Below are 27,157 nucleotides of genomic sequence, written 5' to 3'. Positions count from 1 at the left end.
CATTAGAATATATTTTTGCCATTGTGGGCCAAAATCATATTACAGGATTATACATGGGTGTTGACAGATATATCTATTGTAAATCACATCCAGATATGCTACTTATTTTACCTTTGTAACATGCACAGAAATAAACCATATCCATGTTCTCCTTTAGGTAGGTATTTTCATTATTAAACATGCAATGAACAACACAGAGGGAAAAGTACACTGTTCATTCAGCACCACGGACAGAACTCTTGTTAAAACTCTTAATGAATAGCCCCTTATTTTTCAATTTTCACCTAAAATGACATACCCAAGTCTAACTGCCTGTAGCTCAGGCCCTGAAGCAAGGATATGCATATTGTTGGTACCATTTGACAGGAAACACTTTGAAGTTTATGGAAATGTGAAAGGAATGTAGTAGAATATAACACAATAGATCTGGCAAAAGATAATACAAAGAAAAAAACAACCATTCTCTTGTATCTTTTTGTACCATCATCTTTGAAATGCAAGAGAAAGGCCATAATGTATTATTCCAGCCCAGGTGCAATTTAGATTTTGGCCACTAAATGGCATCAGTGTATGTGCAAAGTTTTAGACTACTAGAAAACAGTGAGGAGAAACAATAATACAACAATTTACTGTCTATTCCTCATCAGTTCAGCCTGAAAATCCCTCTGATAATCTTTGGTCAACGCATCATTCTTAATAGCTGCAAACCACTGGCTGAATCGCACGCGCATGATGTTAAACAGTGAAAAACAAACAAAAAATATTGCCTAGAGAAATCCTGAAATTACTCTGTGTTGGTCGTTCGAAGTTAACAATGCCATTATTGAAGTTTGTGGGCACATTACCTCTACCTAGCAGCCGCTATCAGCATTCACTATGAATACGGGACTTTGTGGTTCACTTTGTGGTTCACAAATGCACAGGGAGTCGAAACATCCTGATTCTACCAGTGAAATGAAAATGTGCTTTCTAGCTTGTGGTTTAGATAATTGTTTATGATTAAAAAAAATACGTTTTTTTTATGTAGAATTTACTATATGCCGTGGCAGAGCCAGGGTGAAATTTCCCTTTAATATGTTTATCACCCACTCTGAAATTTGATCAGCGCTCAAACCGTTTACCAACGTTTGGTGGCTGACATTGTTGAATGTGGCCTTTAGTAAAAATCATAGCCTAGGCGTGAATGGCTTTGGTCATGAGGCTGTGATGTCGCCGCATCTCCCGTGGTACTAAAAAGTTCCTTCTTAGATTGTATGCTCTTGCCCAGAGTAAAGTCTCTTCTAATTTTAGCTTCAGTATATGATTAGATTAATTTGTCTTCTAATTGATGAAATAGAAAACGAAATAACTTATTGATTTGTCGGTGTGGCTGGATATACTGAAGTCTGAAGTGTCACAGAGAAGCCAATACATTACCCATAGGGTTAACCCAGGGAGTAAACACTATGTGAATAACTCTGAGCAATGTACAATGTACATAAAAAAAATAATAAGATAAGAAATAATGAAAACAATGGTCCTCATTTAATCAAGCTGTATGGAGGTAGATACTTGCCAAAACATAATGTACACATGGCAGAAATCTATCCCCATATACTGAACGCAAGCATATGTCAAAAACACTATATTTCTTGGGGTTCAAGAGTGCATGTTTGGAATAATGTCCTCAACAGACGAATGGCAGTGAGAAACAAGTAGAATGCATTTAAATTGAAACTTGCTTCTCGCTGTTGGAAGAATGGTATTTTTTTTTATCTCAGTTACCTGTTTCGATTGAATAGGGCTCAAGGAGTCATTCAGCAAACACAAAAGACCTGAGTAATATTGTCTGTGGATGTGGATAGCTCAGGCATTAAAGTGAATATGACTTCTGTGACTCACTCTCAATGTTACAAAATAAATGTGTGAGTGAAACGTGATACCTGTGACTGAAAGAGAACATAGGGGATAATAATTTAATTCTCATTTACATAGTCTTCCATACCACTACAATCCAAGGGGATAATAACCAACTCAAACAAGCAGTACCACTTCAAACAATACGATACCTTTAAAACCTCAACATGAGACAGCCTTGGCCTTTGGGAGGGAACACATTTGATGTGTACACACATTCCCCGCAGAAGTGAATGCATTTATCCCCTGCCGAAGAAACCCAGTAAATCTATCGACTTAAACATTCCTTCTGTGGGATATCAGGAACAGTCACACAGAACTCAACAGGAACCTTAGATCATAGCCCAATCCATTTCTGAATCATCCCAAAGTCTTTGCTTTGCATAGCTTCCTGCAGCCAAGGGCACAATTTACCGCTGCCAGACAATGGACTCATCTCCCCCACTGAAAATGAATGGGCCTCATTCCAAGAATAGGATGACTTCACACAAACTCTTTCCAACAAACCACTTCAAGACACAACTTAATTCAAGCTGAAGAGGCAAGAATAACACCTACAGTATTGACAGTGAAATGAAAGAAATAGTCTGACCTTATATCAACGCAATATCAAAGCAAGACAACACTGAACTGTCGATACCATAGCAAAGTATTCACAACTTGTGAATTTTAAAGAGATAATATATTATGTAACAGGCTGCCAGCATATACCTGAAAGACTCACTGACGATGTGGATCAATTTCCAAAATGGTTTCTATTTAAAAGTGCATTCATTATACAACATGGCTTCCTGGTCCGGTATTTGATACACCCAGATTATACTTGTTTAATTACAAACAGACATTTGTCTGAAAATTAATGTTGATACCGTAATCTGATTAGTCATTCCATGAAAAATGACGCCTCGCATTCATTGTCTAATTCTATTTAGAGGGAAAAAGCTAATGACAGGGCAAATTGACTCCTGTCCATCTCAAGCTATAGTGTAATTGGGACTCGTTTCAGGAAACGAGGCTTATGTCGAGCGTCACTACTTCACAGGAGAGGGATTTGAACGTAAACGTTTTGTTTTAAAATTAAAATGTTTTTTTGGGGGGGCAGAAATGCCTTCTGGAACATGTGAACGTACATGTGCTTTAACAACAAACGTATGCCATTTGTAAATACAAACACAATTGTAAAATTACGAGCGTAGTTGTTTTAGCCACGGAAAAGGTGAGGAACCTTCCCGCTAGCCATGGCTGAGATAATGGATGGGCTGGGCATGCCCGAGAGATGAGTTTGGATTGGTCTGCCATGTAGCATGCTTCTGTCTATGACATGAGCTGCTCAATATGTGTAGGTAATCCTTTCTAATGCAGCTTTTTTTAACAATATTACAAATAACTGCAAAAGTGTTGCTAATGCTCTCCACTTTCAGTGGAATGACCACTGGAAGAAGAGTATGATAGCTAAGGAGGTGGAGAAAATTCAGGCGTTTGATTGTAAATATGTGGAGAGAATCGAACACCTGTCTCCAGATTACATCTTCAAACTAAGGGCAACCAAGGTATCCATGACAAGGAGGGAGAAGCGTTCATCCTTATACACGCGTAAAGAGAGTCTCGCGAGCTACATTTTCAAATATCATACTTTTCTCATTTTGTCAGAAAGTAATTATCATTGCAAGTTAGCTAGCTAGCTAATGTTAGCGGGCTGGTTCGCTAGCTAACATTACATGTATGATTTGCGTAGTAATATTATTCATATCTCAGAGCCATTTCCATTGATAGTAATAGCCTAATGTTAGCTAGCTAGCTAACATTGAAACTAGTTGGTTAGCTTTAGCTACATGTCAGGTCAGCTATATGATATGGTCATTATTTGAACTGGCTAGTCAGCTAACTTAACGTTAGCTAGCTAGCTACCTAATAAGCTAGAAACTAACCAACACATTGTTTAGAAAGTGGCTTTTAGTTGCCTGGTTTGCTAGATTTACAAATACTTTGATATATCAGCTGATGTAAGAAGGGCTATATAAATACATTTGATTTGATTTGTTGTTTTTGTGTTTATATTTTTTTTAAATGACAACGACAAGTTTAATGTCGGACGACTATAGAATGTTCATGATGTCACTGTGACAACTGTATACAGACATGTCAATAGACCTAGTATAAACCAGCCTTTAGTCTTGATATCTTTGGTTGTTTAGTACACTACCGAACTCACTCTGTTTAGCACATGGCCTCACATGTGAATCCTTACAGAGATTGGTTATTAAAACATTCAAGGGACATTTTCTCAAAATGGGGTAACAAGTTTATCAACTTTCAAATCAGAATTACTTTCTCATTGTTCTACAGTGTATGATATACCACTTCCTAGCCCTACTTTTATCCAATGTAAAAAACACAATTTAAAATGTTGCTACATAAGACCAAATCAAGCCTGCCTGTCACAATTTTGTGTATTTTAATCATTCAAATAACTTTCTTGAGGCCCAACAGCTATGGAAAAAATTATAAGTTGATTGATCCAAAGTCTCCCCTGAGACAACATTGTAAATTTTTCGGAAGATAACAGGCAAGACCATGTACAAGGCACAGTGTGTGTGTGTGTGTGTGTGTGTGTGTGTGTGTGTGTGTGTGTGTGTGTGTGTGTGTGTATAATACTTTCAACACAAGGCTGAGGACACCTTATCAAAAATTCAAGGTCTTACTAGTTTGGATCCCTAAAAGTCAATATAGAACTTCAACAATTTCAACAACTCAATCCCCTACCTCTAACCATACCTCAAACCATAATATAACCTATGATAAACAAACAATTCCCAAGACACACCATCCACCCCTCTTGGGCTCCCTTCATATGAGCAAGATACAGTTTTACTAGGGGGCATCAAACAAACTAGAATGGAACTAGTCAGCAATGATTTAGCTCTTCTCTCTACCTCTGTTTCTTAGCAACCCTACCAGCTGTGTACCATAAAGTGGGAAAATCAAGCCCAAAGGATGCTTCTCATGGCAAGGTGATAGGTCAACAGTGATCCTCTGCTCTATACCTTGCACTCTCAGGCCCCAGGGGACATACCTGCCTCAGCCCCCTAAAGCCCCGATGTCTTCTGCCCCATCTCTCAAGACAAAGAGAAGTTAAATAGTTTCTTATAGTGTGTACACTGACACATCAGTCACAAATAAAGGGTGAAGTGAAAGTGTCTGCATTTTATACTGTATTATGGAAAAAAGACTATCAAAAAAAGTACTAACAGAATATTATTTTTCTGCCACTAGTCCTTTAGAAGGTACACCACTATCATCAACTATTTTCATTCCCTGGATCATAGCATAGTGTTGCTTCCAAACCCCCACTACCACAACATTCCCAGATGCCCCAGGCTCCATGAAGAGCTCCCCCACTCCCATGCCCTCTCCCTGGGGTAGTTCCTAGGATATGATGACCCCCCCCCCCCCCCCCCCCCCCAGCTCAAATTCAGCTCAAATTCTCTCATCTTCCCTCCTCTTTAGCTAGCGCATGCGGCCCCTTCCACTAGCCAGCTTTTCCTCCCTGTTTGTGGTAAATGAGTGGAGATAGTGATTAGATAAGATTGGGACTGACCCCTCAGCGGAGGCATGGCATAAGACGCCGGGCTCTATGACACTAATCCATTTGAAAGGGAACCTCTAACAGAATGCTAATGAGGGAGCTAGCATGGGTATCATCCTGTGTGTGTGTGTGTGTGTGTGTGTGTGTGTGTGTGTGTGTGTGTGTGTGTGTGTGTGTGTGTGTGTGTGTGTGTGTGTGTGTGTGTGTGTGTGTGTGTGTGTGTGTGTGTGTTTTCTTCAAAAATGTAATGACTTTCGCTATAGGCTTAGTTATTGAAGTTTATTTGCCACCAGAGTAGGAATGATTCAGCCAAGAACTAAAGAGGGGAAAACATCTCGCATCGCAATTGGTGGTGATCAGTAAAACCCAAGTTGCAGATACACTTGTTTTCAAGTTACAGACTACATGTTGATAGAGCATGTGTACTTTGTACTTCATGAACTCAGTACAAGTCTGCTTTAGCTCAAATTTCCAGCTGCTCATCCACAGATGTTTTCCGATCTCCTGCCTCTCCTTGCGCTTCTCCATTCACATGGACAAAGGCCCATAGTTGTGTGTTTGGCAGGGAAAAGGCTTCATAATACTGCCCTGAAAGCAGCCATTAAAGGAAGAAAAGGGAAATAAGTCCATCCATTAATTGGATGGTTATTCAGGCTTTCAGTTTCTGGAAACAGGCTCTAAAAATAAGCTAGACGCAGCACAAGGGTCCTCCTGTCTGTTGTGCCCTACGATGGTCCATTTGATGTGAACGGGCGCTCTGCTTGCCCTGAGGGTTGATGGGCAAAGCACTGTAGCCACTGAAACGTGAACAGACCTATGGGAAAGGAGGACACTACCATGGTAGGAGCTCATCAACAAAGTCAGTATAATGTTTTTCAGAAGTTTGTAAAATTGCTCAGAAACTGTGATTTCTGTACACGTTCTGGTAAACACAGACAAGACACAAAATGAAAGCGTAGAGATAAAAGTTGACTCAACTAATTAGGAATAAAAGTGATACCGAATTGCATGCCTACTTAGATCACTAATTCAGCCCAGACTCCACACTGGTACTTGCAAATATTTAGTAACTCGAACACCCTGTGCACAAAACGATAATCACCGCACATAATCACTGCAATTATGTCATGTTTACCGCCGAGCATCTGTTAAGTGTAAGCACTACTCCGACAACGCCATTCCCACTTGCTTAAATATGCGTCACCAATTTTCAGTCGACGCTGTGTAGTTTTGAGTCTTTAATGTATGTTTTCGCCGGCTTGCTGTGACTGCAGCTGATTCTAGGCCAGTGCACTTACCCCAGGCACAGTGCCAAGGCATAATGAGACATTTGGTTCTGAATTTCACAATCTGACAGAATCCATTAAAGCCAAGCAGGGCTGCAGATGCAGCAGCGGCGGGATCAGCCAGGCCAAAGTGATGACTTCCCATTTCCCCCACATTATATCATATATCCCCCTGCTTCTGCTTAGACAAATGACCAGATCCAACTAGGGGGGTCTGTCGGATTGTTTGCACACAGATGCCAAATTATGGCTATCCATGGCTGGCACAGTGGCACTATTGACTCAGTATACATCATTATTAAGAGGGACATACTGTGTAATAACCAACAGCCGACCAGTGTTGAGATATTCTGACTCAAGCATTGCATGTACAGAAATGTCCAAAATGATGATTATTAAGATGATTATGTACAAGAAATCACACTACATTATTTTGGGATTATCACTGTTATTAATTTTGGCAATTCACATAAAGACTTATAAAATGCAATTCCACCAATCAATCAAAATATGTTGCATCTAGTAGTGGCCACTTTGTTTCTTTGAGTGCAAGCATACATATCATTATGGAGACACAGTAAGTTCTTCTTCATTACATAAATAGGAGGACTATCACAGCAAATGAGAGTGTTAAATCAACACTGAAAGAGTGGGCAATATACACACTGGAACCAGTCTTAAATTAAATAACACAGAGTGCTGAATCAATACTGAAAGAGTGGGACCATATACACACTGGAACCAGTGTTAACTTAATACACTACTTAGTGTAAAACCTATTCAAATATTTCCCAGAGTGCCTTGCTTTTTGAGTGAATTCTAGAGTTACCAACCATAACTATAATTTTTGTGACAGATACATGGTTGTTGAATTCATTCCTTTCCAATCCTGAGGACTTCAAAAAGTAAGTTTCTTTGTGAATGTTACTTCTTGATGCACCCATCCCGTTAGTGGGATCATTTTCATCAACATCCGCTGAATTGCAGAGCGCCAAATTCAAATAAAATTACTAAAAATATTGAATTTTCATGAAGTCACAAGTGCAAACCACAGTTTAGCTTGTTGTTAATCCAGATTTCAATAAAGCTTTTCGGCGAAAGCAGACCAAGCGTTTATGTAAGGACATCTCTCTCAGTAGACAAAATATTACAAACAACTAGCAGCCAAGTAGATTGGTCACGAAAGTCAGAATAGCAATAAAATTAATCGCTTACCTTTGATGATCTTCGGATGTTTGCACTCACGGGACTCCCAGTTACACAATAAATGTTCCTTTTGTTCCATAAAGATTATTTTATATCCAAAATACCTTGGTTGGCGCGTTATGTTCAGAAATCCACAGGCTCGAGCGGTCACTACATCGCAGACGAAAATTCCAAATAGTATCCATAATGTTTGTAGAAACATGTCAAACGTTTTTTATAATCAATCTTCAGGTTGTTTTTACAATATATAATCAATAATATTTCAACCGGGACTGTAGCTTCTTCAATAGGAGAGAGAGAAATGTCTGCTCCAAGCTGTTGTGCATGCAAAACGCTGCTGGCCCCCAGCCATACAATGACGTGATGTGATCTTTCTCGCTCATTTTTCAAAATAAAAGCCTCAAACTATGTCTAAAGACTGTTCACACCACGGGGAAGCCATAGGAAAAGGAATCTGGTTGATATCCCTTTAAATGGAGCGAAGGCAGGCTATGGAACAGAGAGATTTCAGGAAAAACAACACTTCCGGGTTGGATTTTCCTCAGGTTTTTGCCTGCAATATCAGTTCTGTTATACTCACAGACAATATTTTGACAGTTTTGGCAACTTTAGAGTGTTTTCTATCCTAATCTGACTAATCTGATTATATGCATATTCTAGATTCTGGGCCTGAGAAATAGGCAGTTTCATTTGGGTACGTTTTTCATCCAAACATCAAAATACTGCCCCCTACACTCAAGATGTTAAAATTAAATGTATGACAATATCGCACACTGATTATTTACAGGTCACATCAAGTAAATGCAAAATTCCAGTAATTTATCCAAAATACCCAGATATCCTGGTTGAAGGACTCCGGATTCGAGATATCTTCCACCTGGGAGTTCTGGGAAACCTGGGAATTTCAGGAAAGCTCCCAGAATTTTGCAACCCTACCTGCAAGTCATATTTTGCTGGCTTGCAAAGTGATGTGTAAATCCTATTGGAATCCACCCAGAGTTGGCTCTCAAACAGTTGAAGCTCTTCTTCACCTACAACTTGAATTCAGAATGCCTGCCAGAGTTATGAACATTGTGAGGATACTACATAAACCATTCAAACTGGAACAACCATTTCAGAAACGGGTTAAAAACAATTCTAACTAACAGATTGGATTAGTTTAGAAAAATGTATGTTATTTATCTTGTTTAGCATAAGATGTAACAATCAATGTACAAGCAAAAACACATTAAAAAAAGATAGAAATCAACCTGCAGTAGAGCATGCTTGGAAATATGATAATGACGGGCTTGGTTTTGGTTCAAAGTGACGTGTATGAGTTTCAGGCCCCTATATTAGGGGAAAACTAGGCACTCAAACTAAGGCCTTATGAAATTCCTATGATATTGCATTAAATATATACATGTTTTATGATAACATTCACTTAGGTTCTCACTTGAAGTCCATAAAACTAAAAAACAAATGAACGCAAAGTTCTGACCTCAGCCACGAGGTTAGAACTTCCTGTCATGTCAGAAACAGTGTCATGACACCTAACGTGACAGTCCCTTTTGCTCCTGGGCAACATGCATCACCTCTAGGAATCAACAGATCTGATTGGTCTGCCATGCGAGGGGGTGAGAAGTTAAGGTTTGGGAGGCTACCAGGCATAAGGCAAAAATCTCAGATCCTCTTCTATCCTGAAAGATGACTAAAATGGATGAATAATTGCCCATGCTTCTTAAATACCTACAAAAGCTTCCTAATAAAAGCTGTGGACCTTGTCTCCGTTGACACTGTAGTGTTAAAATGAAGTGTTTTGTAAAACCAAAACTGGTGGCAACTGAACTGCCACCATTGCGAAGGAGACAAAACCTTCTTGCTGGAGTATTGAAACACATCATCCTGAGATGATTTGAAACATTACATGGTGTGTTGTAACAATACTTAAGTGTGTAACACCTTACCAGGAACTGGGAGCATTACCGGAAAAGGAATGAAATTAACAGTTTGTTGGGCTCCTGAGTGGTGCAGTGATCTAAGACACTACATCTCAGTGCTAGAGGCATCACTACATACACCCTGGTTCGATTCCAGGTTGTATCACAGTCGGCTGTAATTGGTAGTCCCATAGGGGGGCGCACTGGTTCGATTCCCGGCTGTATCACAGTCGGCTGTAATTGGGAGTCCCATAGGGGGGCGCACAATTGGCCCACCGTCGTCCAGGTTTGGCCGGCGTAGGCCATCATTCTAAATAATAATTTATCCTTAACTGACTTGCCTAGTTAATTAAAGGTTACATTTTTTATTAAGTATGTTATTATTTTTTTTTTGTCAATTTAAATTTACCCCAGAATTTATGTTTACAGTGTGGCTGTGTTGTTGAGTGGGTAATATTCCAATGAGACTGCAATGAAATGTACCATTTTACTGCCCCGGAAGTCAGGGGTTCAATTCCAGCTTCTGCCTGTCCCACTTTGACTCCTCCGTCTCCTCCTGTTTCTTATCTTTCTAAACAAAGCATAAAGTGTAATTCCACAAAAAAAATATTCTCCATAGGCCCTTATCCTCAATCATTATTTAGTGTGTTTAGTTTATTTATTTGTGTTTTGATGCTACTATTTCTACAGTGTACAAGCCTGACCGAGTGCTTGGAGGGCAATGAAAAAGGTGCTTTTATCCACTTAACTTTATCGTACTGGAGTTGTACGAGTCAGAGAAGGAACTTTGACTTCACATACACAAATCTCAGGTTCAACTCAGTGGCCCAGATTGACCTTCTGCACCGCTCTCATTCCAACTTTAAAAGGTCAACATTGTGCAAAGAAAACAATAAAATGACTAACAAAGACTACAAATAAAGAACAATAAAATGCATAACACAACCATAGTAAATACACATAATCACTGAGGCCAGTATATGCAGTGTACTACATAAAGGTTTCACTGACACTAAGGATACACATTGTGATTTGGCTTCCTATCCATAACATTACTCCAGCACTCAATGGGAGATAATGGGAGAGTCACAACTATCCTAATTCCTGCTGCTGGAACCACTTATCTAGTTCAGAGACTGTCAGGAAGTGTGTTTGTGAGTGCAGAGCCTGCAAACACATGCAGACCTGAGCAATTATCCTGCAGATGAGCGGAAAGCTGAAACCTGATTTGATTATAAGACCACGAAATTCCTCAAGAAAACAGAAATCCAGGAAATGCAAATGAGGCCCATCTGCCCAATTTGAGCTCAGGCCGTCACTGAGAGGGAGCTGTCTGCTTAAATGTGGTGCTGAAATGAGCTGTGGTTACTGGCAACTGTTGTGAGTTGCTGATACTCTAATACAGTTTAAAAGAGAGAGTGAATATATAATTAAAACGTTTAAAAAACAGCATTGTGTGATTAATGGTTCAAATGATCACTTACTCTAATTATTGAAAAAATTATGTTTATTTTTTTCAACCTGTGTGGAATGCAATAAACTTGAGAGACAAGCAACACATGACTGAAACATGAGCTTAAAATGACAAATTCTATAAATAGATATGGATGTGTTTAACAAAACATATAAGCAATTAGAGTGACTTATTTTGATGTATTATACATGTTTTCCTAGTGATCAGAGTGATGAAATCTTGTAAATTCTTATTCTCTAAAAATATGGTACAGTTAAACAATATCTATTGTTTGTTTCTCATTCAAACTGCTATATAAATACACATGAACTGCAAACACTTACCTTGCCAACATACAGCGGTTCTTCACCTGTGTACTCCTCCAGGACAAAGAATTGGTTCCATACCCAGCTGCGTTTGTGCCTGCGAAGCAGCTCCCATGGGCCTCCAGCAGTGTGCTGGGCCTGGTTCTGTGTCCCAGAGGCCCCAGAGGCGGAGATCAACCCCCAGCAGCCCAGCTCCCAGAGGGGAAGCAGCAGAGCCAGGAGAGCACCTGCTCTCCACACACTTCCTGAGCCACACCACCTCATTTAGGCCCCCTCCAACAAGCAACAAGCCCAGGAGAGAGAAAAATCACACAGCAGAGAAATGATAAAACCCTCAGGGCCTAATCCCACTGTCCTCCTGACCCAATGTTTTGCCAGAAAGAAAAAGAAGAAGACCGTGGATACAACCCTGAAGAAGAGAGTACTTGGATTGAAGAAAAAGGAAAAAGTCAAGCTCTGGGTATTGGAGTGGTGCTGCTGTTCATTGGTCTTGATTGTAGACAAAAGCTGTGGTAATTCCCTCCACTTTGGAGATAGAGGGTTGACATTGGGGGTAGATTGAGGGTCAATGGCGACGGGGAAGCTTGCTTCTTCACCACAGGGGTGGAGTAATTGGCACCTATCAGAACAAAGGGATGAGGAGAGAGAGAGAGAGAGAGAGAGAGAGAGAGAGAGAGAGAGAAACTGCCATCAGCGAAATTGCCTCAGTGACCGCAGTCACTTTAGACACTAAGTAATGTGCTTGCTGATGCAATGATAATTACATTTTTCAACCACTGATAAAGAAATCGAACAAAAATGAATAGACAGTAAATATGGTAAATACAATTAACATAGTATCCTTCAAGGGCCCATAAAGTTCTACGTACTAACCTACACTGTATAATCCCATTCCCAACTAAACCCAGATTGAGAGAGGTCAAATGTTAACAAGAATATTGGAGCAAAATGACCTGGCTTATCTATGTACACAAGAAAAGTGATTTCCACATACAGGGATAAAAAATGTGGGCGGTAGGAATAACAATTAAGTGTCGTTCAGCCTTCTTTCGTGCTGAATTCACATTACTGCAGATTTACCTTTTCCAAGGTCGTTATTTTGTCACATTTTCTTTGTAGAAGGGCACAAAGTAATACCGCTATGGCTCTCCACACAACACTAACAAGGCACCTGATCTGTTTGGCAAGCCCTCATCCACAAGATTAAAAATAAATCTGAGCTGTCAGCAACATGACGGACCGGTTCGTGTTCTGACCTCTACTCCCAGCAGTTTGTGTGTGTGAGGACTACGGAGCGCCGTATGAGCATGCAACGCGATCTCTGCCTCAGTCACTCAGTCACCATCATGCTGCTGCATGGGATTGACTACCAACGACCAGTCATGCCATTAGGAACTAGTGGAAGTAGTGAAATAGGCTTATTATGATCGACTGTTGTCTAAGCATATATCACACCACATCCCAGCGACACCACCATTGGAAAATTACCTGAGCAGTATGCTGTGACTTGTTATCTAGTTGAGAGCTGAGCAGGCTTAGCCATCAAATAATGTAATGACAGTGTGAAAACACTCAAAAGTCAATCCATTCACTAGGTACATGACCAAATATCACTTGACTTACCAATTCAAGTCAGCCAGAAGAAAACTCACAAAAATCCCAAGAGGACTACTGAAACTGAAAGCAAGCTCTTAAGAAACAGAAACCGAGACTCTTGACCATGCATACATCTGTTTCCTCTCTGACCTGTCTTTTTCTCTCCTCCTATAGACTATAGGCAGATGCCTTGGCCAATGGAGATAATTACCTTGGCATGCAATGTCCTCTCTCTTCCCACACAGTCTCTAGCACTCATTGTGTTTTCTCCTCTTCCTCCCCGGGAGCTAAATAAAAACAGCTAACACCACATCCTGTTGGAAGTCATTTGCTCCGCTCCACTCGTGCCTTAACGAAGTCATTATCAAGTGCTGGTAATTAACACATAGAGATAAATGATGGTATCATGCACTGCTTCAGAAGTGTTTTCATTACATAGCTGCGGCTTTATTTCAGGAGGCAAAAAGAGCAGTTATACTTCACAGAATTTAAATCAGCCTGTTTCCAACTTCACACGGTTATGCTAGTCCTGCGCAAACCTGGTATAAACTGAGATAAAAAATAGAAGGAGAAGATTAATTAGATGAAATTGCTGCCAACTCTTATTTAGCGACATCAATGTTTGTTTCAGTGGAGACATCCTCTAGCAAGAAGGTTCTTTGCAACCATTCAGACTGCAAAGAACCCTTTCCAAGAGAAAGGAATCTTTGAGTAGAAATGGTGCTCCATAGAACCATTGCTCACTTCTAAGAAACTCCCAAGAACCACTTTTTTAAGTAAGTTAAGTACAAATTCTTATTTACAATGACAGCCTACCCCAGACAACACTGGGCCAATTGTGTACTGCCCTATGGGACTCCTGGTCACAGCTGGTCGTGATACAGCCTGGGATTGAACCCAGGTCTGTTGTGACACCTCTAGCACTGCGATGCAGTGCCTTAGACTGCTGCGCCACTCAGGATCCCCTGGGTCCCACTTGACCCGCCAACAGACAAACATCTCAAGGTGACCTGTTTGTGTCCTGAATGTGAAAAGCCTAATGATGTACGGAATGGAATACACACACACACACGCACACACACACACACACACACACACACACACACACACACACACACACACACACACACACAGGGAGAAAGTAAATGCAAAGTTCCTGCATCCGATTTAATGGCAGGTAGTGGTAGAAAGTGGAACAGATCTGGCTGGAGGGCAGAGAGAACCAAGAGAGCCGTAGAGGCAGAGGCAGGCAGGTTGAGACTGTGGCATTGTGTTGGAGAGGATCTGCCCAGTGCAGGGTCAGGCTGAGGCGAGCAGACAAATTAATGCTTCTTATTGTGCTTAACCCAGAGCCCCACAGAACGGAACTGGGAATGAATTGTAGTGAGAGTCAAGAGCTCACTGATGCTATATGCATCAATAAGAAACAGAAGGAGCAAGAGAGAGAGGGATGGAGAGAGGAAGAGCAGATGTTTACAACCTTCAGTGTACAGGAGAAATATCTGTTTTGTTTTGCTTGAAGAATGAAGTTGTCCTTCCACCATTTGCACTTGAGGATTTAACAAAAGGATATAACAAAAAGCATCACCTTACATATCGCTGACTTGGAAGGTGTTCAGCTGGTTTAAAATACCAGTAGTATAAGGGAGAAATTAGAGTTTTGGAGATACAGTGAGAAGTACATTTTCATCTGCATCATGTACCAAGGGTCTCGGTCTCTCTCTCTCTTTCTCTCTCTCTCTGAGGTCTCTAATCCCATTTGCCCGCCTCACAATGGGATTAAGAGCGCTTAGTAACCAATCACTAATTTCCACCCTTTCGTATAGCTTGTAGATTTCACAGTGTCTACCGGGGCACAACAAATACACAGCAAAATTGGAAGTGTTAAACTTACTCCCTGTAGTGTTAATTATAACACGTTTGCTGTGTGTATGCAGTATGCATCCGCTCTTAACAGAGTGAATTTAACACTTTCAAAAGTGTTAAAATGTTAACATTTAGACAGTGTTTCTGTAACCCTATACTGAGTAGAAAATGTACACTGGCTGTGCGAAATTCACAATACACAGGAGTGAAATATTAAGGATTTCACTATAAACTGGAGTACAGCAATAGGCATTTCACTATGCACTGGAGTGAACTAATTAGTATTTCACTCTGATCTGGAATTAAATATAAAATGCACTTGCTCTACTGTGGGGTAAAAAAATCACACAATTTCCATCTACAAAGGAGTGAAATATAATGAAATGGTGTATGGGGTAAATTCTCATTTGCATATTTCCCAGGGTCCTTTAAAAATGTTTGTGACTTTTAGAGTGGTCCGTGCTATCCGGGATCCTTGGGACTTCCCTACCCCATTGAAGTTAAAATGTAAAATGGTTAAGGTTATGGTTAAGGTAACTTTAAGGGTAACAAGGTTGGGTTGGGGTTAAGAGTAGGGACGTCCCATGGATCTGGATTGCACTGACCATAATAGAGTTACCAACCATGACTGTACTTCACCAAGCGAGTCCTTAGGCAAATGTTATACTTTTTTAAAACTATGACAATATACGTTACATATTACAAGGTCTTATTTTGGTGTCCCCTAACACAGCGGTGTCAGGAATCTCCTGGTTTATAGACCACATCCGACCTGAATGTCACATTATGCTGACTTGCAAAATGAATGCATAATTCCGATTGGAATCCAGACAGATTTAGGATTGCCAACAGTTTGTATTTTTATTCATCTGCATTCAGAATGACTGTCAGGACAATGGAAATTGAAAATGGAGACTACCTAAACCACTTAATCTGGAACAACAATTTCGGTAACAGGTTGCAATAAATCGAACTAACTGATTGGATTAGTTTAGAAAAATAACCTATCCGCAGTAGAGCATTCTGGGAAACATGATAATGATGCTCGTGGTTTTGATGGGACTGTTTTACTCACCACAGTGTAAAACAATAACTATGCTCATTAACACCAACACATGCAAGTGTAAACACCATGGTGAATCAACACTAGAAATGTAACACTGAAAAGTCAATACTGGCCAGTTGTCTGTGTTAGTTCTAATCTGTAAACACTTGCATTTCACTACTCTGTCTTGGACCTCTTGTCTGATTGCTATGGGCTCGTATAAGCTCAGTAAGGTTAGTATGGGCACTGGCTTTCTGATATGCAAACAGAGAGAGGGGGTTCAAAGAAACCACTGAGACAACTCCCTATTCACGGAATAACAGAATCTTATAATCCTGATACAGTAGAGATGCTTGTTTTTCTATAGCTGATTTGGAGCAATATTCAACCAAGTCACTGTGAATTTTGAGGGAACAAGTGGCACTGCAGCACTCCGATCACACAATGGCAAATCACAATCACCAATTATCATAGAATGGACTGTAAGGGTCTAGTGATAAACACTGCATAACAGACCCATCTATAGGTTCTTGGTAGAATCCTACCCCTCCTATATTAATATTTTTTTCTAAGAGTGTAACCAAGTGGGACAACCCACAGAAAGGGTGCAGTGTGGAGGACCATTTGGAGCGTCTATATATACTACTGTTCAAAAGTTTGGGGTCACTTAGAAATGTCCTTGTTTATGAAAGAAAAGCAAAAAAATTTGTCCATCAAAATAACATAACATTTATCAAAAATACAGTGTAGACATTGTTAATGTTGTAAATGACTATTGTAGCTGGAAATGGCAGATTTTTTATGGAATAGCTACATAGGCGTACAGAGGCCCGTTATCAGCAACCATCACTCCTGTGTTCCATTGGCACGTTGTGTTAGCTAATTCAAGTTTATCATTTTATAAGGCTAATTGATCATTAGAAAACTATTTTGCAATTATGTTAGCACAGCTGAAAACTGTGTTCTGATTAAAGAAGCAATAAAACTGGCTTTCTTTCAACTATTTGAGTACCTGGAGCATCAGCATTTGTGGGTTTGATTACAGGCCCCGAGACGCTGGCAATGCCCTGGGCCAAAGCGATTTTCCAAGGGCGGGAAGAACCAAGCCCCTATGGAAGCGAGCTCACCCATAACTACCAGGTCCAGCACACACCCTGCTCACAGCATGAAACCAAAACATACACTGAACACAAATATAAACACAACATGTAAAGCTTATTTCTCTTACATTTAGTGTACAAATTTGTTTACAGCCCTATTAGTAAGCATTTGTCTGCCAAGATAATCCATCCACCTAACAGGTGTGGCATATCAAGAAGCTGATTCAACAGCATGATCATTACACAGGTACACCTTGCGCTGGGGACAATAAAAGGCCACTCTAAAATGTAGCGTTCTGTCACATAACACAATGACACAGATGTGAAAGGTTTTGATGGAGCGTGCAATTGGCATGTTGACTGCAAGAATATCCACCAGAGCTGTTTCCTGTCAATTCAATGTTAATTTCTCTACCATAAGCTGCCTCCAATGGGGTTTTAGAGAATTTGACAGAACATCCAACCGGCCTCGCAACAGCAGACCATGTGCCTGGCGTCTTGTGAGTGAGCGGTTTGCTGATGTCATCGTTGTAAACAGAATACCCCATGGTGGCGGTGGGATTGCGGTATGGGCAGGCATCGGCTACGGACAACGAACACAACTGCATTTTATCGATAGCAATTTGAATGCACAAAAATACCGTGACAAGATCCTGAGGCCCATTGTGAGGCTCATTATATTTAAGGTATCTGTGACAAAAAGATGCATATCTGTATTCCCAGTCATGTGAAATGCATAGATTAAGGCTGAATTAATTTTTTTCAATTTACTGATTTCCTCATATGACCTGTAACACAGTAAAATCTTTGAAATTGTTGCATGTTGCTTTTATATTTTGGTTCAGTATGAATAGCGAAACGCAAAACATACAATAATCCTATCCCCACCCTCACCCCTGATTGGAGGACCTCAAACATTTATACTGTACGTTTGTGTATATATTTACTTCAGACAGCCACAGATCTTCCATCTTCCCAGTAAATAATCATTCTACAATTTCCTCTCACAATACATCCTTCCATTCTCCCATGGTGTCTCACTAAGGACTTGAACCTCCCCATCTGCAACATTTCTGGCGAAATTGCCTGGAAAATAAAATGTTAACCCAAGAGTACAATGATATTTACTATTGAATGACCGTGGTCCTTCAAATCCCCCAGCAATACTGTTTGCTGGTCCAACCACACCCTGATATTATAGCATATCAACCATTCCTGGACTTGACTCCAAAAACAATCCACTAATGGACAGTACCATAAGAGATCCTCTAATGATTCTGTTTCCTCGTGGCAGAGTCTGCACCGGTCTGACTGTTCAATACCCCAAACACTGAGCACTATTTTTGTAGCGAGAATTTCATATAATAGCTTAAATTGTAAAGAATGATTTGATGCATCAATTGTTGTTTTGTATATCAGTTCATAAACCCTATGCCATGGTATTGAAACATTGAAAATCTGTTCCCAACTATCTTTGATTTAATACAGGATAGTTGTCAACATTAGTAGTAAAGGAGGCTGTACCTAAAAAATACCCATAATATAGGTCTCATATGGGACAATCGTGATACTGTATGTAGGTGATTCAGTGACTTGGTCACATAAAAGTGTTTTTCTAGGAAATGTAAGCCTGCCAGTGGCTGAGAGCAGATAGCCTTTCAAATCTCTATGGGTTTTACGAAGCATCAGCCTCCAATTGCTTCGCTCCACACCTCTTAGCCTTAGTATAGCCAAAGCAATCCATCTAATGGGGTGGGTTATAGGTTTGTAATATGTACCATCACAGAAGGAGAGTGTAAGAGTACTTCTCCATAGTGGGGTAGACACACTGTAAGGAGTCCAAATTAGTATTACTGTGTGAGATGGGGAGGGGCCACAAACCTAAGAAAGCATAGGCTTGTTTTGTGAAAACTATCTCGGCAGACCTAATTAGAGGCTGGAATGAATGAATCAGTCTTCTGAATAGCAAAATGTATCAACATGCAAAAGCAGACAAACTTTTCTAAAGTCAATTTGATTAGAGAACAAATTGATTAATTGCATCACTCCAATTAAAATTAGCTGATTGATTTGTGTTGTGCAAGAAAATGGCTGATTCATAGCAATAAAACAAATCCAATCTCAAGCAACATTAATAATTGAAATTCATTTTTCAAATGATGAAAGCATTGCTTATTAATTCGCTCCTGTATTGAATGAGAATTTCCTAAATTACAGTGTGGAGAACCTGAAAAGAATATAGATGAATATGACATCTAAAGTATGAATATCATGTGGAACACACACCATAAAAATAACCCTAATCAGTCCCCACCTTAGCAAGGTCTAGGAGAAGTCTGGCAGAATCGTCCGTGCGTTATGCAGTTTGCTCTGCGTATCCCATCTACCATATTATAAAGTACCATACGGTGTACGTCGGTGTATCGACTGTGCAGTGACAAACGACCAATACGTTGTTGTCATCATGGTCTGCATGCCAATCATAACTTTTCATTTGATGAATTAGTAGGATGCATTTCATGCTTGATAAGTTTTAATGCATCACGTGTTTATTTCTCATTCCAGACACTGCCAAGAAAAGCAGGTTGATAGCTTTAATTGTTAGAACTTTGTTATTATCTTTTCTATTATAATGTACATTCCGTCAAATACCCCATAAGTGACCACGGTATACATACTGTAGTTCCTGGCATGCTATTCATATTCAAAGACCATACGTTCACAAAACAAATCCTAACATGAATCTGCTAAATGTGCACATACAATAGTCTACACAAATAAAGTTATTTTGAAACAACAACGCGCATGCATGTTCCAAAATCGGTGCCAAAATGGAGCGTCGCATCATTCATAGCTACATTAAGCCAACATTAAACTGAAGGCTAGAGACTAAGAACATCCCATAGCATATCATAAATAGGTCTGACACTTATAGCGCTCACCTCCAACTGTGTTGAGAGAAATGAGACAGCAACGAGGGAAGCGAGATATCTCAATCGAATGTTAAAAATGTTTGGCATTAAAATGTCCATGACGCACCATTCACCGCAAAACCCTTGGTCAACAAACATATCAATGAACAGCCGCTGCAGGAAAGCTGTGTCCACTGCATACTGATGACAGAATTAGCGAAATATAATTGAATGTCATGAATTAACCATACGCCAACTTCGTGTCCCAGTGGAATCGTTCTCAACTGCTGCAAGCAACAACTCTGCTGGAAATGCACGTAACATAGGTTTGAATTTACTCACTTCAATTATTCGATAAAACTTACCTCGTATTGGTTAGGTCGTAAGTTATAAAAGTTTAGCTCTTTCCGTGTTGGCTACCACTAGAGGTGATGATGACAAAAAATATATGAAAAGTTTGTAATACAAACGTATTCCTGATCGTGCACAGGTGAATAGAATAACTCTACCACAACGCGCATTGGTGAACCGTAGAAGAGATGCAGCGCAGGAACTCCGATCCCCGAATCCCCTCCCTTTCCATCTCCATCTCCCTCTCTCTCTTTCCCGCTCCTCTCCCTCCCTCTCTCTCTTTCCCTCTCCTCTCCCTCCCTCTCTCTCTCTTTCCCTCTCCTCTCCCTCCCTCGCTCTCTTTCCCTCTCCTCTCCCTCCCCCTCTCTCTCTCTCTTTCCCTCTCCTCTCCCCCCCTCTCTCGCTCTCTCTCTCCCTCCCCCCCCCCCTCTCTCTCTCTCTCTCTCTCTCTCTCTCTCTCTCTCTCTCTCTCACACATACACACACACACACACACGTGCAAACAGACGAATGTGCCTTCGCTGACTGAAAATTATTCAGATGGTCCTCTCCTTCTCTCTGGCTGCACCAGAGCTGGCTCAGTTGGAGATTCCCCAGCCAGCTGCGTAGGGTTTGGGGTACTCCCACAAACAGGCGCAAGGTACAATGACAGGCGTGAACTGGGGCAAGACTACCAGACCAAACAAAATGATTTACAGTACAGCGACTGTAATCATGTCATGGTACCGAACTGTTACTGTAGTCTTATATACAGTACCAAGTCAGTTAGTGTAACCTAATTTACTGTACCAATTACAATTGCAGCATTTAACTTTAATTATCCAGTGACATATTACTTAGTGTTCTTTGCCAGTTTTAATTTTGATATTTACATTTAGGCCTACATTTGTGTAATTTAGAGGGTGCAACTTACTAGTTGATGCATTCAACCAAGTTTGATAAAAAAAAAACAGCCATAGCAAGTAAAACGTTTCTGTACCCATTAGCCTGCTGAACATGTTGTTGTACACTGGTCTTCAAAACAATTCTAATTACAACAAGATATCTTATGATATACTGTATCTCTGACTATCTCTGGATAATGCCAGTACCTTACTGAGATATCCCCAGTATTTTGATGACAGCTTCCAATAAATTACAATAATTGAAATGCAATGAAGCACAGTACAAGACTGTAAAAGTGACTATTAAGCAGTAATAGTTTGTTTTTACAAGGGATTGGCTGCTAGGCATGTGTACATAACAGATTATTAATGAATACTAGGTATTTTTATATCACTTGTACTTCTAGAGGCCTAAACAAAAGCTTCCAAACTGTCCGTGATTACAGGAGAAATCTGATTAAATGGACATGGTTAAATATTCAACAATTAAAGGTTTAAGACCTGCTACCAATCTGAGATGTTTCCTATATACATTTCATTTGTAAATGTTTATGAGCCATTGATACCACAATTTCTACAATTTGCAGTATGCTGCAGTGAATATGCAGCAAAAGAGTACCTCATTGTTGAATTGTAATGGGAAAAAAACAAGTCAGCAATTGCAAATAGTAAATATGTAATTATACATTACAGTATACTAACTGATATTTGGTGTTTATATCACTTCCATTTTAGGCCTTAACAAAGGCTTCTAAAACTGACAGTGACTCCAGGGGAAAACAGATAAAAAAAGACATGGCTAGCCACTCAACCAATAAAGGTTTGGGACTTGCTGCCACTCTGATCTGCACTCTATATACATTAAATTGTTAGGGAACCACTACCACATATCAGTTAAAGGTCATGAACAGTCGAAATCTGGTTTTTCATTCAATTTGATGATATTTGGATGAAACCAGATCAAATTATGATGAACAAAGTATGAAAAATTACGATTGCTTCTACATTGATACAGTTTGATCATAAAGTTACTGGTCCCCTCTCCCAAGTCAAACACTTGGATTCAAGATGTGGGATTATTAACCCTTGTGTAGTCTTAACATTCTGTATACTCCCCTTGTCCTAAGGGTAAAAAATGACCCGCCTTCACTAAACCCGTAAAATGATATTGATCTTGTTCCATATCACAAAGGCATTGTATGAGGACACATCAATGATGTTATGGAAGATGACCAGGGGCCAGCGGGCAGTCATCCTCCTGCAGCTGTAAGTTCCAATCACCTTGTCCAGGTTGTCCACGCCTCCTTTGTTGTGATTATAGTCTAGGATGATGGCTGACTTTCTCTCCTCACGATCACTGACCTCAGCCGTTTTGTGCAGTGTGCTCAGGACGACCACATTCCTGTTCCTATTTGGGAGGTAACAAACTAGAGTGGTGGTGGGGGTGAAGGCAAACTTTGATGAGAAGGCCTCTCTCTCCCTTTTGTGAGGAGTGCTGGGGGGAGCTCAGGCTTGTTCTTTCTAACTGTGCCAACCATGGTGATCTTCCTCTTCAGGGGCAACTGGCTGAGTTCAATCAGTAGCACACATAATCTAAATTTCTCATTGTGTGTGTGTGTGTGTGTGTGTGTGTGTGTGTGTGTGTGTATGTGTGTGTGTGTGTGTGTGTGTGTGTGTGTGTGTGTGTGTGTGTGTGTGTGTGTGTGTGTGTGTGTGTGTGTGTGTGTGTGTGCGCTTATGTGTCTTTGTGTTTTTTGTGGTGTGTAAATTATTTTATAACTTCCAGGTCAAAAATGACCCTACGGCAATCTTTGTACCCTGGTGGTGTACATTTTTCATGTAAATATGAACAAAGGTGATGTTTCACTTTTTCTAATGTTGTTGTCACTCTAGGAAAAGTCATCAAATTTCAAGTTGAAAAAATACAATTTGGGGTTTTTCTCTGCTGTTAAACATAGTGTCGGGTCATTTAAGGGGCTAGGGTGACATCACCCTAACAATCATTTGAATACACCAATGGTAACATTATATTCTCTTACCTTATTTAAATAATTACCACCTTGTAACCAACATCGGAGAAGATGTGCTTGCGGAGGGGCGTGGTTTATATTCATCGGTTGCACCTCCGTCACTCGGTTGTGTCATGTCATTGTTATGAATGTTCTCAAGCCGCACTCTACCGGTGGCGCAATAGTGGTACCCTAAAGTCATGATAAGCCCAGTCATTCTGGACAGAGGCTAACGACTGTTTAGTGTAAATTATACTATAGTGCCTAGAGATACAATGACATTGCTAAAGCAGTCAAATGTTTAGTAGGAATCAACTTTGCCAGCATTATCATGTCATCATCATGTCAGATGGCAATGTTGTAATTAGCTAGCAAAGCAAAGCAGCTTTAGCAATGCTAAAGTTAGCTAGCTAATATCAGGTGACCTGCCCTCAATCTTAGCTAACTAGCTAACTTTGTACTGCATCTAAAGTCAATCTGGATACATCAAAATGATGACAAAAGGTTTTCCAACAAATTATTTTCCTCCTTTTATATTTTGCAGATGCTCTTTCCCAGAGCAATTAGGGTTAAGTGCTTTGCTCAAGGGAACATCAACCTATTTTTCACCCAGTTGGCTCGGGAATTCGAACCAGCAACCTTTTGGTGGCCCAACGCTAACCACTATACTACCGGCCGCCTCCCTTTGAAAGTCATTGTATTTCCAAGCCTGTACTGCACTTTTGATTGAATCTTCATCAGTGCTCATTGACGATGCATTGAGTAGAATGCTCATTTGGGCATCAGTACAAAACAAATGTTCAAAACAATATTGTGAGGAAACATTCAACCCATGAATAATTACATAATTATTCTACTGGTGTCAAAAGTTGACTGTAGGGTGTCAGCAAATATTATTAAAAGTTTACACTATTCATCTATGGCAAGGATACTTATATGTCTCCCTTTTCATCTCTATCTGGTATTAGCTAGTTACTGGTTAGGTAGGTCTTCAGCCAACATGGAACCAAAAGGTGGGAAGAGTCATTCAAAACTCTGACAAAGTTATCATTTCAACAGTGCTGCTGTGAACCAAGCGACACGCCAATAAAGCATGTAATAGAATGTGAAGGAAAGGTCTACTGATTAAACGTAATTGAATTGATACGAATGGAATGGATATTAGTGGGAGAATGTACAACTTGATTGTGGATTTCTTGTTTGACCAAACCTTCCAGGTCAGGGTGGGAACGGAGTTATCAAGCGAATGAGGTGGAAAATGGAACTCCACAGGGTAGTACTATTAGTCCTATCCTATTCATGTTGATGATATCTTTGGGGATATCAGAAGGGTATAGATGTAGCCTTAAATCCAGATGAAGGTGCCATTTGGAAAAGGGGAAGGAGTATTCCTTATGTAATAGAGAAAATGAAAGGTGTTGTTGTAGCAGTAGAGGAATGGTCCTCATCATGGTGTTTCAAGTTATCTGTATCTAAATCTTGCCACATGTTGTTCACGAACAAAAAGATTAAAACCTCTTCGATATAAGGGGCACTATTTTAATTTTTGGATGAAAAACGTTCCCGTTTTAAACAAGATATTATGTCACGAAAAGATGCTTGACTATGCATATAATTTACAGCTTTGGAAAGAACACACTCTGACGTTTCCAAAACTGCAAATATATTTTCTGTGAGTGCCACAGAACTGATGTTACAGGCAAAACCCAGAAAAAAATCCAATCAGGAAGGAAACCGCCTCATGCCAATGACTCCTTATATGGCTGTGAATTAGCTACGAATGAGCTTACGTTTTCCACGTTTTCCCCAAGGTGTCTACAGCATTGTGACATCTTTTTAGGCATTTCCCTTGAAGAATGGCTGTAAGGGACCATATATGGCATGTTGTCTCCCGCAGAAAATCTTGCGTAAAATACTGAGGTAGCCATTTTTCCAATCGCTTCTTATGAGATACCAACTGCCTTGACGGATATATTATCAAATACATATGTTAAAAACACCTTGAGGACAACGTTTGCCGTGTTTCTGTGAATATTATGGAGCAAATTTTGAAAAAAGTTTGGCGTTATAGTTGAAGTATTTTTCGGTCGATTTCTCAGCCAAGCAGGATGAACAAACGGGAGCTATTTCGCCTACAAAAATAATATTTTTGGAAAAAAGGAACATTTGCTATCTAACTGGGAGTCTCCTGAGTGAAAGAATCTGAAGTTCTTCAAAGGTAAATGATTTAATTTGGTTGCTTTTCTTATTTTCGTGAAAATGTTGCCTGCTGCCAGCAGAGCCTAGCATAGGATTATGCCATGATAAACTTACACAAATGCTTGTCTAGCGTTGGCTGTAACGCATATTTTGAAAATCTGAGATGACAGTGTTGTTAAGAAAAGGCTAAGCTTGTGTTTGAATATATTTATTTCATTTGCGATTTTCATGAATAGGAAAAGTTGTGTTATGGTAATGCGCTTGAGGCTATGATTACGCTCCCGGATACGGGATTGCTAGACGCAATACGTTTTTAAGGAAGATGTCAGTGATCAATTATATGGAGAACAAATGGAAAGGGTAACAAAATGTATGTATTTGGGGCTATGGTTTGATGAAATATGGAGATGCAATATTACATGTGTTGACACTAAATGTAAGAAAGTATTTAATCTTATGAGGACAATATTTGGGCATGATTAGGGGGCAGATAGTCAATCTTTACTGAATATTTATTGTACTTTGATGAGATTGTCCATAGATTATGGGTGCTTTGTAAATGGTTCTGCGGCTTTTACATCACTGTTGCGCCTTGATAGGATGCAAGCGTGGGCACTCAGGATGTGTGATGGTGCATTTAAAACCACACCGGTTGAGGCTTTACAAGTAGATACTGGGGAAATGCCACTAAGCTTTTGGCTAGAGCACCCCCATCCCCACCCCCATCCCCAAACTACATCCCCCTGGCTATGGTGCCAAGACCAGAGTGGGTACATGTGCTATATAATGCAACAGTTTTTGTGGCAAAACCATCAGCATAATTGAAAATACAATGGAAACCCATTCATTTGTATTTTTCATTCATATTTTGGACTTTTATCCCAAATAAGTCTGTTTGATGGAAACATCTTCGGTGGGAAAATGTGCATGTTGTTTTTTGCAGATTTTAGAATATTCACGTTCAAATCTGTCACAAATTGGATTGAAACTTAGCTAGTGGTGTCCCTTTTTTAATGCAGTTCTCATTTGGCATTTCTCTTGTGATGCAATTGACAGTAGTACTGACAGATATGTTGACTTGACAGCTGCTTCAGAGTTTTAAATGACCATTTACCCCCCTTTTCTTTCATGCCTGCTGAACACCTAGCTAACCAGTAACTAGCTAACACCAGACAGAGGAAAGGGGAGACATATGAGTATCTTTGCCTTGGATGAATAGTGTGTCATGACATTGGCCTGGGGGTAGGTTTATGACAGTCATAAATACCTCTTCCCCCCCTTTTCCTCTCTCTACCCTACTGATGTTACATTTGCAAACCCCTTGGTTAACATAGAGATTCTGGGAACATCAGAAGGTGGGGGGAAACAAACTATATTCTGGTAAACCGACCAATTGAACATATGCGGTGGTACTTAATGAATATGATGTCAGTTCGGTTGTCATCTGAGACATTCTCATCAATGGTAAGATTACATAAACTCTACAGTGGAAAGTCTACACATCAGAGTTATCGGATTCACAT

General features: G+C 40.0%; 1 protein-coding gene across 1 annotated transcript in view; it reads right to left on the bottom strand.

Annotated features, from left to right (window-relative positions):
• Window positions 1-20,795, bottom strand: part of LOC110489881 (cadherin-7) — a 113,468-nt gene extending 92,673 nt beyond the window's left edge. The window contains exons 1-2 of the mRNA XM_036944147.1: window positions 20,557-20,795; window positions 11,691-12,291 (exon numbers count right to left, since the gene is read on the bottom strand). Coding sequence (XP_036800042.1) covers window positions 11,691-11,936 — 246 coding nt within the window. The 5' untranslated portion in view covers window positions 11,937-12,291; window positions 20,557-20,795. The remainder of the gene's footprint in view (window positions 1-11,690; window positions 12,292-20,556) is intronic.
• Between the last annotated feature and the right edge of the window lie 6,362 nt (window positions 20,796-27,157).

Source organism: Oncorhynchus mykiss, chromosome 15 (genome assembly GCF_013265735.2).
Source record: "Oncorhynchus mykiss isolate Arlee chromosome 15, USDA_OmykA_1.1, whole genome shotgun sequence".
NCBI classification, from domain to species: Eukaryota; Metazoa; Chordata; class Actinopteri; order Salmoniformes; family Salmonidae; genus Oncorhynchus; species Oncorhynchus mykiss.
Note: the sequence above shows the minus strand (reverse complement) of the source record. Positions and strands in the feature narration are given on the sequence as shown.